The 13,801-nt window shown below is 42.0% G+C and overlaps 1 protein-coding gene across 2 annotated transcripts in view; it reads left to right on the top strand.

Moving 5' to 3' along the window:
• LOC149087972 (protein dead ringer homolog) overlaps nt 1-13,801 on the top strand; it is a 260,666-nt gene that overhangs the window by 58,664 nt on the left and 188,201 nt on the right. The window contains exon 2 of one of the 2 annotated variants that reach the window (XM_089243249.1): nt 4,465-5,013. In XM_089243249.1, coding sequence (XP_089099375.1) covers nt 4,465-5,013 — 549 coding nt within the window. Of the gene's footprint in view, nt 1-4,464; nt 5,026-13,801 lie in introns of both variants that reach the window. The other variant, XM_089243242.1, reaches the window with a different exon arrangement.

The following is a 13,801-nucleotide window of genomic DNA, read 5'->3' as shown; positions in this document are numbered from 1 at the left end:
TGGAGGGAAAAAACAGTTCGTCTTCTGTAGTGAATTTAGCCATTTTTTTTTTTGGATCCGAATATCCATGTTATCGCATGTTTCGATCTCCGTAGGGTTTGGGTGTTCTGTGCGGTGCGGAAGTAGACAAGGCAAAAGGGACTCGCATTACTATGTTTCATTATTCTTACCCTATAACGACGAAATTTAAAGGCACGCACACACATCCGCTACTGTTTCTAGAAATCCTAACCCAATTGTATTTAAGAAAAAAACCTTTTCATTACTACTTGCGAACCCCGTCAATCAACATGTGTGTGTGAAATCATGTTCTAAATATCACTTTGTAGCATGTAGTAAAAAAAGCCAGTACATGCGTTATCAGCTGATATGGGGGAGGGGGAAAAAGTTACAATTAGTCTTAGTCAATGGGTTGGCTTTTGAATACCTCCTTTTTTTACGCCGCTGTCTTCTATTATTTTTTTTCGAGGAGATAGGAATGATTCCAATGTTAAGGGAACGCTAATTTGCGTGGTTGTAGTTGGTGTAGTGTACTAATTACGAGTTCTTTTCTTGGAGCGTATACTAATAGTGTACTTGTGCCAGGAAAGTTTCGGTTTCAAGAAACGCATTGGATTTGATCGCATGCGAAGATTTTGTCAAAATGGATCTCTTCACTCTCGGGGTATTGTGAAACCGCGAGACAGAAACCGCAGTGCTTCCTTAATGCATGGGCTCATTCGGGAACGGCCAAAGCCTCCCAGATACTACTATCTAGGAGACATTGCACGGGGAAGGGGGGGGGGGGTTCATAGTAATGAGATCCAGTTATAATTTCCGTCTAGTAGTATGTGAATTTTTAGCCAATTCATTCTAGCCAGGTGTAAGGGGAGTTGCCCAGAAAAAGGAGCCTTTAATTCTTGTAAAACTGCCATGAGGCATGGTAGGTAAAGTCCCTTCGATAGAGGTGGAACCTGGAAAAGTTTGCTCAGTAGGGAAGGGGGGTCCCTTTACAGAGGTTTCACTGTGCATTTTACACTGTCGATAAGCGCAATAAACGATGTTCTTCCAGAATTGCACATGCTATTCGCCCACGCGAGAAACTGTCACTGTGACTGACTAGTGAAGCTGTATGAGAACACTACTAGAACCCTCGTTAATCCGAACTGCATGAAATAAGAGAAAGGATCGACAGAGGCATGTGCATGTCCATCTCGAACTTTATACGCCACTGAACTCCCACAAGTCTGCCATAATTGATGTCAACTGCGATTATATATCTGACATAGTGGTCTCTTTAAACCCATGAGACATGTTTGGTTGTCTCCGTGTGTGTTTTCGCTAGCCCAATCCAAAATTTCTGAGGAGGAAAGACACTCAGTGGCTCGATTGGACACTCGGGGGCCCAGTTAAATTAAAGGAGATACCGAAGCGTTAAATATGCATTTTTTTCCCTCCCAACTTCAATATTTTGTTTTGTTATTGAAAATTTAGTTCTACATTTAATCGCCGGAAATGTTTTTAACGGATGTTGGAAGCGATTTCAAACATATTTAGGGACCCCCCTCCCCGGACCTTCGAACTCATTGGAATGGCTTTTCTTGAACGATATTATTAGTTCTGTAAACTCTAATCATGATGCGGTACCCACTATTAATAATTTTTTTTTTTTTATCCACGAACCCCGTCAATCGGAACTTGTCCTAATTAGTCCGGATTAGCGGGGGTTCTACGGATTTCACGGATCTTGGAAAGAAAATCGTTGCTACATTATTAAAAACCGATTCATTTGATCAACCCGCATTTCCAAATGCATGAAAACGTTGGGCCGTGGCCACGAATTCGTCGAGACTGCCCTGCAAGAAGTTACGCCAATCAGATACGCTTTTCAAAGGGGTACGTGAAGCATTAAATTTTAGAAACGACTTATCGTTCCCCCCCCCCCCCTTCATGCTTCACCATAAACCATTAATTTCAGTGAGAAATTGACAACTAATTTCTAAAAAAAAGCCAAAAAAAAAGTAATAATGTAATGCAAATTCATACATTTCTCTTGTAAATTTTTTCCCCCAAAAACCGTATAAATGGAAACACTAGAAGCCACCACCAGCAAGCATCATGATACAAAATCGCATACGAGGAACAACACTCATCTACCTATAAACGGGAGGGAGAAAAAATAAATTGATTTATTCAAAAAAAAAAAATTATGTTTTAATTAATTTTATGAAATCGAGAAAATGTTGGGTGGGGGGGATGTCCCGCCCCCTATTACCCCCCCCCCCCGACCTCCCAACATCGCAAGAACCTTCATCTACCACCATCACTACCGCCGCCACCACTCTTAACGCTTGCTTGGTTTAAGTAAAATTAATGGCTTTATGGCTCACCCAAATTAAATTTCTCCAAATATTTGGCTAAATTAATTTTGGGACTTCGAAAATTCTGCTTTGCATAAATGTATAAATCAAGCCCCATTTAACCCGACAGCCTCCATTTTTAAAACGATGGGCAGGATGGCTCGTCTCTCTCTCTCTCTCTCTCTCATACCTCTCTCTCTCACTCACTCTCTCTCTCTATGGTGCTCTCACTCTCTCTGTGGAACTCTTTTCCAAAAGAGTTTTAGCCACGGATATTTTAATGGCCGCTACCGACTTTAATGTTCAACATTCGGTGATTTTATTTCTTTAGCGCCGTTTGCCGCTTCTCCTCTTCTCCATTTTTCCAGCTAGAAATGCAAGTTATATATGTGTTACCTACAACTGTGCAAAACTCTGTGCTAAAGCACGAAGGATATTTCTTTTTTAAAACTTTTTGGTGGTTACCGTGAATCCTCTCTCTCTCTCTCTTTCGGGATTTTAATGGTTTATATTCAGTCGACGGAGAGTCATGTAATATATTATGAAGCTGTTGATGACACGGGGGAACATTCATTGAGACTTCCAACTCTAGTTTCGGGGGTGTTGGAGAGAGATTTTCGTGCTTTCCCACAGTTAACCTATAAGTAACTAGTGGCGCGCCTTGACGCTGTATCTTTGTAATCTGTTTTGATGATGCTTTTTGCCATGTCCTTCTCCTATTAGCCATGTCCTTTGTAAGTGAAAGTTATGATTGTGGTAATATGGATTTAGCGTCTTCAACCTGTTGTTGCTCACTGGAGCACTCGAGTGCTCGGTGCTCTCGAAAGTTTCGTACAAAGTTTATATGCCTAGCATTAGAACAACTCCCATATGGCAACTCCAATGCAGTTAAATGGGGATGGTTTGATTTAGAGCAGCCATCTCCAACCTTTGGTAAAACCGAGAGCGCTTAGTGCTCGTGTTCGATTTCGCGCTCGCGAGCACTTGATCAACGATTCAATTAAATTACCCTGTAAAAATTACTTTCATAAAGGGTGTTCAACTTTTTTAGGAGAGAGTGGGCCACTTCATTTGTTTGAAAACGCTTCGCAGGACACTTATGTAATCTGTAAATGTGATGCAGGTCACTTGAGTGATCTTTAAATGTGCCGCTGGCAACTTCAAATGATCTGGGGAGTCACTTAAGTGATCTGAAAATGATCAGCGGGCCACTTAAATGATCCGGAGTTGTGCCGCGAGTGACTTGAATGATTTGTAAATGTGCAAGTAGCACAAGTGCTCTAAAAAGGTGCCGCTTATATCATTTTTACAAATTTAGGTTTGATGTCGTGGGTTCAACATGTATGATATAGATCATACATGCTCAGCCCATTGGCCCTCGGAGGTCATTACATGTTGTCTACGACAAATAAACACACCACTGAAGTGGCCCGCGGCACATTGCCAGATAAATTTACTGGCCAAAAGCGCATCTGTAGATCAAGTGGCTTGATACATTTTCTTATTACTTAAGCCGCCCGTGGCATAATTCCAGATCCACTTAAGCGACACGGAGAACATTTCCAGATCATTTGAGTGGCTGGTGGAACTTTTCTTATGGTTCACTTGCGTGGTCCGCAGCAGACTTCCAGGTCACTTAAGCAGCCCGTGGCACATTTGTAGATAAGTTACTACACATTTTTATATATTTTTGTGGCACATTTTTACATCACTTAAATGGCTCTTTGCACATTTCCGGTTCACTTAAGCTATCCGCAGCACACTTCCAGATCACTTGAGTTGTTCGCGAAACATCTCCAGCCTCGCTAGCACTACAGTGAACGCAAACTTCGAGCACTTGCTTTTCGAGCATCAGTTGAAGACAACCACAATAGGCGTTCGGCTCCTGATATTAGTCAATGCCAGCCACAATCAACGTTGTGCTCCCCTGAAGCAGTGCCTCAGAGTGCCGATGCTGGAATAAACGGCAAATCATTCGAACAATGCTTGATGTGGTTGGGCACCCCCTTCGCCCTCCCCTGGTTTCCGCCTATGGTGTAAACCATTTTATGCAAATTATGTTATGCAACTTGATGTGACCGCTCTGTGATACCGTGTGTACTAAATGCTCTGTTTATATTTGCAGTCCAATCCGGAAGAGGAAGAGGATCAACGGCAGCTCGAGGAGTCCGAATACGACTCAGATGACGGTCTCGACGAGGAAGAGCAAGAAGCAATGAACCAACTGCAGATCCGAGATCCCGTAGCGGACGAGACGAACGACATCTTGGCCAGGATCCGGCGACACCAGGAAATCCAGGAGAGGAAGCACATCGAGCGCGAACTCCTGGCCCAAAAGGACATGCTCATCAAGCGCGAGTGCGACCTGCCGCCGTCCGCAGGTTACGGCCCGTCGGGCTCCGTGTCTTCACCGAACTCTCCTCCCGGGCAGCAGTACCTGTACGCCGCGACGCCCACCATGCCCGGGTTCGTGTCACCGAGCCTGGCTGCTGTCCAGGCCGTCGCTTCCGGGGTCCTGTCCTCCCATCCTTCCGGGTCGCATCCGGCCTCGTTCCCGATCGGTTCTTCCCCGGCTGGATCGTCCGGTCCTACCAATAACGGAGGCAGCCCGTCGTCACACCGCGGTCAGGACTCTGACCAGTCCAAGTACACCTTCGAAGAGCAGTTCAAACAGGTGAGACACAAGGTAATACGTAATAGAATTACTTTTTTTTTTTCCTCTCGCTTATGAATTTTGAACACATGACCTCGCTTTCAGGTGCCTGAATCACATCTAAGGCCATTGGACCCCCATGTGGTCCTCGGATATTCTGAAGGTGTGTCTGCGGGTGAAAATCAAGTTTAGGGGATAGTTAAAGGGCCACAGAGCAGTGAAGAAATAAAGCTTTCGAGTGAAATATGGTTGCCAAAAAACTGGGCCGTGACTAGGATTTTGGGGGGGGGGGTGGCAAACATGAGTTCACACCCCCCCCCCACTAAAATTTTCCTCCCCATAAATTTCACACTTTTTCTTGTTTAAGGGGCCCAATATTTTCTTCTCTGCGCCAGGGCCTCAACCGAATTTAATCCGTTTCTTTAAGTTATATGATTTTTGGCGCAAGTTGTTGCTAAGTACGGGCCCCCAGAACACCGCTTCATCCCCGTCAATGATGTGTCAACAGCTCAGGGGTTCGAAGAGGGAGAGATCGACGCTATTTATAAAATTTTTGTTCACCATAAAGCTTACTCAAAAGTCGAGTCTCGCGTTTTTGGATGAGAGTAAGGGAGCCTTGTGAGGAGAAAATCATGGCTCCCACAAGGGTGGAGGGCTGACAAGGCTTTGAACCCCGGGACAATTTTTTTTTCATGCTATAAATTCCCTACAGAAGGGCCTGTGAAAATATCTGGCTTGAGGGTCCGTCAAAAATTCCAGCCTAGGGGGCCCCATGAAGAAATTATCGTCCGAATGGGGACCACGGGCAAAAAAAAAAAACAAAAAAAAAAAACGGTAATTAACACTGGTATGGGCTACCATAGACGTTTCATGATTATTTGCCGTGTACTTCTGGACTCATTAACATTTCGTCAACCTGGCTTCTATACCTAGGTCTGTCCGGCCTCAAATCTGAAATCCATCGCCATCTGCGCCATGCCCCCACGTCCTAACTGTGCATAAACTCCGCCTCATTCTCTTTTCTGTAGGCGATTTGTTGCCATGTAGTGACTGTTGCTGCTCAGTCAACCAATATGGCCGCAATTATACGCCTAACCTCTCTTCCCAAACCTAATATTTACGAAAATCTACATTGTGTCTACGATAATCTGAAATTACGATCGTTTTGTGTGAACGATTCGGTGAACAACATTTTGGGCCACGGGCTTTTTTTCCCCCACGTCTTACGTTACATCCAAATTATAGATTTAACGTTAAATAACCAGAGAATAACTCGTAGTAACGTAAAAACAAATACTGGTGAGTAATTAGTCCAAGCTATTGGAGTCAATCAGAGGGCAATATTGGCCTCCCTTTGTTCTGGTCCTGTGATATTCTATAGGGCCACGGGTAAAATTTCAAGTGCCTTGAGTTAAGGGGGGGACCCAGAATATATATATATAAACAGGGCTTCTTATCCACCATGGAGAAATTTTATACAGGCGTTGAGCCTAATTGGACTAATTTTTTTTTATTGTATGCAAATATTCGTTTAAGAGGTGGCTTTCATCTCGTCACAAAGGGTCCAACACAAAAGGTCAAGAACCCCTGCTATAGAACCAGGTCTATCTATACGCATGCCCGGGAGGGGATGCTGCACGGGATCTTGTACTATGATTTTTTCGAGAGTAATTTTTGGGGTTGCTACGTCTAGCTATGTACAGGGTTCCAGAAAATAGCATTCTGCTCGGCTGCCCATTAGGTTGCAGCGGTCCTGCATAGAACTTTCATAAGAGATAAGCTCAATGGACTCTAGCTCCGGTGATCGACTTGGTAACATTTTTGTTCGCATTGTGCCATCTTTGATGCGTGGGCCCAGATACCCCATGGATCTGTTAAAAAATTCTGAGATTTTTTTTAGGCAAAAGAAATTGAGAAATTGTGAAATTTTTAGGCAGTCATAGGTAGAGCAAAATCACCGACTTGGCCCCAAGATCAATATGAGGTTCATTCAAAAAATCATCAAGTAAAAAAGACTTTCTTCTAAATGAAGCGGGGGAAGCGCAGCAAGACTGTCGTTATTAGAGAGAAGACGAGGACCTACTGCGGGGGAGAGGACCTGCTCGTCCAATCCTTTGGCTCCTGCCCCGAAATGTGAAAAATTATTGATTTTCATGGAAAGAGAGATCAAGTAGGTATATTATTTCACCTTGATCCCGATACCATTGTCTTCCTAAGAAAGAAATTTTGCTACGGCCCTAGGTCCTAGAATAGGACGGTGGGGCCGCGAAAAGAAACTATAGTGCAAAAAAAGGGGGGGGGGCATATGTGATAGTGTGGAGTAGCATTCGATCGAGTGAGATTTTCAAATCATTTTAGTAAAATCTCAGTTATTCGGAAAGTCATGTCCAGACGGATATAAGAAGAACAATTCATCCTTCAATGGTCATTCATATGACGTTCGACTTCATTCCAAGAATACCAATTCTTCAAAACGGCCTTGGTATAAGGTCCCGAACCCTTAGATAAGGTCACCAACAAGAAAAGATTCTGTAAGAACCCGAGAATTAAAATCAATTTTCCGAGCTCATATTGAAGGGGGGGGGGCACCTTTTTTTTCGAAATTGTCATGCCACGCGAACAAAGTCGTGCCATCCTATTATTTCTTGCTCTTTCTTAAGCCCCCCCCCCCCCATTTTTTTTAAGTCGAAAGGAAAGCTAATGGCCGGCCCTTTCTCCGTCCCAGACATAATAAGGTATTTGTAAAGAACGAAAATGGCCTACTGATGACGCTGGGGGTTATTTTTTAAACCACTTACCGAAATTATTTTTTCGTTCTGGCCCCCCCCCCCCGTCTACCCGGTCCATATAAGTAAGTATACAGTAAATAATATTAGGTATTCGCAGCCACCGTTGGTCGAAAATTGGTTCTTATGGTTGGCTACTGGTGGTCGTTTGAGTAGTTTTTTACAGGCCTCGAGCCGCTGCTTATGGTAGCCTAAAGCGCCCCTTCTCTCCACATTTGTTTTCTCAATAAATCCGTTCATTGCTGGATTTTTTTTTTCTCGTGAATTATAGGCCTAATGTACAATAGATTTCTAAATTGATCATCGGAAAGACCTACTGGTCATTTTGGACAGGTGGCCACCTCATAGGAATTCACACAATACGTATTATTCAAAATTTTAGGATTATATTTATTAAAGAAAATCACGGACACTTTCATAGAAAAGTTCTACGTATTTGAAAATTTCACTTCAAATTATAATCTTGAAATACTATGTTTGGCCTAGTTGTGTATATCCTGGCATTAGACCCTTCATTTGATATGTAAAATGATCACAGATGCCCCGGAATATTTGGAGTTGGAGCCCTCTTCAAGAAGTTCCTTGGCCCCGAGTCGTCCATAGTTGTTAATTATTTTGCGTTCAATATGAATAATGGCAATAGTCAAAATAATGGCAATATCAATTTTTTTGATTATTTTAGTTATTTTTAGGATATTTCTTACTGTGCCTAATATAGCGGGCTCTTAACTACGACATGGATTCCTTGGGGGTTTTTGGAAATATTTTAGGGGTTCCATGTGTTTGGATGAGAAAACAATTCATTATCTATATGTATATAGACTATTATTTTCTAAAAAGTGTATTTGGCGAAAAGGCATTTTGCGGCGGTGGGGGGGGGGGATGTTCTGTGGCCTCAATTTCATAGACACAATAGGTCTGGGGGTCTTCATTTCTTATTCACAAAGGGCCGATGGCCTTCATTTTATAAGCACATAAGGGTCCGTTGCTACTTCCATAAGCAAACTGCTTGGGGCCTTCCTTTCACAAGAGCGTCCGTTTCCGTTATTTCATAGTCACAAGGGATCTGGGGCTTCCATTTCATTGTCATAAGGTGTCCTGGAGCGCAGTTTTTGCCAAGACCGTAGCTGAGACCCCCCCCCCCCCGAATGTGAGGAAATTTCCTGAAAAGAGGGGAAAAGATGGTCACATGTATTGTTCTATCACTTAGGTCCTTCCCGGAAAGGCAAGTGCCCCCCCCCCCTCCGAACGGTTTTTCTGACTACGGGCCTGGTTATTTCCTATTCGCAATGTTTGCGTGGTATTGATAATGTTTGTTGTTTTTAACAATAACTTGAAACTCCTTTGGTCAGACACAGAGCCTAGTTTCCTCATGAAACATATTTCGTTACCTACAGACTATCTCACGAGAAATACGGTTTTTACTCCTTTAATTAACAAGAGGACGATTTGCCTATAAAACGAATTTGGACCTCGCTACAACGACCTCTGAATATAACGAATTTATTCTTCGGTTACGTCCCATTGCATTTTACTTATGAGCTGGGGATGTTAAAAAAGCAAACTTTTAGAGGTCGTTATAACGGGGTTTAACTGTAATAAAAATATTTTTGTTGCATGGGGCTTAAGATACGGCCTTGTGGAAGACCAAGGAAAAATAATTTTTCGTATTGTTTTTTTTCCTCCCGCAATGAGAGGGATTGTTCTAGCGAGAGAGAACAATATTTCAAGTCACGTCACGATGATCTCTGTGGCTTTTTTTTTGTAATAATCGTCGCGTGCCTCTTCAGTATAAAGTAATTCAGACATTTTCGACGCCCTGATTGGGCAATGTTCCAAGCATAACATCATTACAAAAATTTCAGACCTCACACTCTCTCTACATAACGACTTATTTTTGGTCCACCAATCTGATCTGCGCTTTTTTGTCCCGACATTATTTTTTTCATGTCTTGTTTTCTGGATATATAGATGTGAGTTTTTCTTCTATTTTTTTTATATTATTATTATTACCATGGAATGTTCTAGTCCGTTTGAGCTCGATTGGCGTTAAAAATATCGCAATGAAAACATTCATCAAATCGCATCTCTAACGGTTGTTGGCGGAGTCTTAGGTCGAGAGTGAATTCTGTTTTTATGGAACTTTGATCCAAAAATCTTTCCCCTAAAATTTAAGACAAAAATTTTCAAGATTCACGAAGCTCCGGTACGCAAGGCTGACTGTTTTCCTTTGAGATAGAAACGCGGCTGCCAGTGATCTTCGCCAATCGCAGCGTGACAATTACCGATCCGTGTTTCCCAAAGTGGGTGATATCGATCCTTAAGTAGCAATTGAGTGAACCCCCGGCGTTAGCAGAAACTATGGTCTATGGGGGTTATTTATTTATGACAGACTATGAATTGAATTGAAGATTAGACTGGAGAACAAGTGATTTTCCACAATATGGTTGGTAGCAGGGCCGTAGCTAGACATTCCTGTGTACTGTGCAAGAATTTTAATTTAGGTCCATTCTCGGACCCCCCCCCCTTCCAAGTGAGCCCTGTGCAGGTGCATCTGTTGCACCTGCGTAGTTAATGCCTTGGGTGGCAGGACCGATATATTTGATTTAAATTATTTTTATGATGTAAACAAAATTTAGCCACATGAACATTCGCCAATTTAGGACCAAAAATCTGACATGGCTGATTTAAATATGATCCATAGTACTGAAACGTTGTCCTGTTAGCCTGGGGAAAAAAAATTCATCGCCCTCTTCCTTTCAACAGACCTATAGAATCCAATTTTGCAATTGATCCCGCTTGTAACGTTCCCATTTACAATGTTCTCCCGCTTATACGACTTATCTTCGTAGTCCCAAGGCCGAAACACGCTGCCTGCACTGACGTGACGTGAAATCACGTGATTTTTTCTAAAAATCTATTCATTATATCATTACGAAATTTTAATATGATATTTTTCTATATATGTTGAGGTTGTGAATGAAAATCAAAGGTCTATCACTATCAAAGGTCTTATATTTGTCTAATTACAGTGCTTTATAGACGAAGTGTAGGATGAAATTTCAAAAATGCACACGTCCATTAACGTATTTGGGTGCAACTTGTGTGAACATATCATGCAATCCTTTAAATTTTGGTTCATAACCTGCAACATTACTAGCTAAATTTACTGTGAAAATCACAAAGCACATTTCATTTACAAAATTTTTTGCAATCGTGTTTCGAATATTACGTGAATTTTGCCTAAAATTTGACATAAAAATGATATTTTTATAGAAAAAGACGCAGATAGACCAAAAAAAATTTTTTTTTGTTACCGTTTTCACCATTGCGAGACACTCTCTATCAAAAATGCTATTAAAGTTCACTGCAGTGCCATTCTATAGAAAAGTGCTGTCGAACGTAGTCGGATACTTTAAGAGTGATTTCAATATACTCTGAAATTCGAGAAACAATTTTCATCGACCCTATCAACGGCCCAGGCAATAAGGTAACAATTTTGTAGCCCAGTCTGTCCGCTTCTGGTAATTTTCCGTGAATGACGGTCTAGTAAGTACCTCCAGAGTTTTCTCGAGGATCCGTGAGAAACTGAATTCAAGGACGGCCGTAATATTCTTGGATATTACCCTCGACTTTGGGTTCGATTCGGATTTAATAAAAAATATCATTCCGTCTACTTGTCGCTTTGATTCCGGAGGAAAAAAGGCTCGAAAGGAGCAAGGACGTTTTCAAAACCAAGTAAGAAAAAAAAAACATTCCCGAGCATAATGTGTTGTTTGTACCTGTGCGCGTGCCTCTGACCTTGAATGAAAAGGAGGTGGAGGATTTTTGGGAGAATGGAGGCCTTTTATTATGCTTTCATCATCATCTTTAAAGAGTAGAGAGAGACGAGTCTTGTGTGCGAAGAAATCCAAAGCCGCCTTCCGGTATTCCGCCGAGAGTCGAGAATAAATTTGCCAGTCCTCGCGTGCGTGTGTTAATTTTGGAAATTTTTCTTCCCCCTACACAACGAAAATGGGTTCTTCAAGAGAATCTTCTATTATCACTGTGGATTGGCAGAAGAATAATAAGAAAGCGCTATTTGCTCTTCTCCTCCGCCTCCTTACATGACTGTCTTGAAAGATTTCTGGGACTAAGGCGAGAATTTTGACATTTTAGGCGGGGGAAGGGATGTCCCTTGAGCCAAATCCATATTTAAAAATTTCGGTAGGTGATAATTGAGATATTTTAGTGATCTCGTGGCTCCCGCTTTTGACCGATCTTGCAATACTCTAGGGTGGTGTTTCTCTAGTAGGGTTCCGGAGCACCGGGAAGAGCTTAATGAACCCAAGTTCGCCATGGCGACTGAAAAATTAGATTGTACCTAAATTTCTCATGTGTGATTATTGACATCATATTGACACCTCGAATTTTCCAATTCAAGCTTTTCAAAAAGAATTAACCATTCACAAAAATTGAAACCCATCTTTGCATCCATATATTGTTTCAAATTTAGTTTTACTCCCCGTACACTAATCGACTGGAACAACCTCCCGCCAAACATTATTGATTGTACAAAAGTATCCGATTTTCTTTGCAACATCAATCGTCTCTGTCTAACTTTTCACCTCCGCATTCCCTTGTATAGGCCTCGGCCAACCAATATTGTATAAATAAATTGTGTGTGAATACTAGTCGGACGACAACGCGAGGTTTTTGGAAGTAATATCAGTATGTTTCTCAACTTGGGAAGGGGTCAACCAAGTCCCTGGAAAATCGAAAAATATCATTTTGGACTTGACATTTCTTGACTCCTGTAAAATTGGGCTGGCGCCTATATGTTTTTACGTTTTGTCAAGACCTGCCTTAGATTGCGGTTACAAGAGCCGTAATTTATATCGGAAATCACACTTGACCGAAAGCGTCCGAAACCTCTGCTCTATGATGTCAGGGCTCACCCATTGGGAAACACTCCTAATATAGTTGAGTACTCCTTTACTAAGGCCGTCTCGACAAGTTCATTTTGCGAAATTTGCATGAATTTAAAATAATTTTTTCATAATTTCCGGGGTGTGTATCTGCCCAGTAGGATACCACTGCCCTCCTCCTCCATAATAAGTTACCCATATTATTTTTTTCGGTTACATAACATACCGTATGGGTCAATAATCGGGCCAGAATATGGGGTCACTAACGCCTCCCTAAATGCTGCCATAACCCAATGATTTCCAAAATTTCCGCCAGCGAATCCCGTGCTGTAGTTACCGTTTACGTTGCTTTGATCGTAATTTATGTATCAGCTATCTTCCTGCTAACATTAATCCACTGGTTTCTTGGGGCAGTGCCGTAATAGCCATTCCTGTGCCCTGAGCAAGAATTTGCATTAAGGCCCATTCTGGGCCCTCCCTTCCAATTGGGCCCTGTGCGGGTGCACCTGTTGCACGTGCCCACTTTCCCGCTACCCTACGTTGCTCCATTAATCGCAGCTCCTGTGATCTAGCGTTTTTATGCGCCGTGAGGAACACTTTCATAGAACCACTGCCATAGACAGATTGAATAATTTTTCTCATATGCAATGTTTGGTCACATTACAGGGTGATAAGAAGCTATGCTGTATCGTCGGGGGGGAAATGGACATTTTTTTTTCTCACGATGATAGTGCTATTAGAATAGCCATTGATTGTCTCGTGAACCGATTCGCGTAAACAATCACGTGATTATTTGTAATTCTTTAAATATCTGCACCTTGTGATAAGGATTGTTCCGAGAATGTTTTCGGATTAGTGTGACCTTTTGAACTCTTCATTTTATCAGTTCATTTTATTCCTTATACAGGGTGGGCAAAAAGTCCGTAGAAACTTTAAAAAGGAATGAAAATCGGAAAAGTAACCGAAATAAAAAATGGTTTACCGGGTTAGTATCGCTATGGAATGTCATGGGAGTTTTTTCAAGTCTGGGGGAAAAAACCTAAAAAAACAGCCGATAGGCGGCGCTGGTACGAGCGACTTCAGTGGAAATATGCAAATGAGACAGTTATAAGAACT

This window comes from Pholcus phalangioides, unplaced genomic scaffold, assembly GCF_987345545.1.
Source record: "Pholcus phalangioides strain wild (caught in Gottingen) unplaced genomic scaffold, Ppha-v1.0 ptg000003l_1, whole genome shotgun sequence".
In the NCBI taxonomy this organism is placed as follows: Eukaryota; Metazoa; Arthropoda; class Arachnida; order Araneae; family Pholcidae; genus Pholcus; species Pholcus phalangioides.
This window is presented reverse-complemented; position numbering and strand designations above follow the sequence as displayed.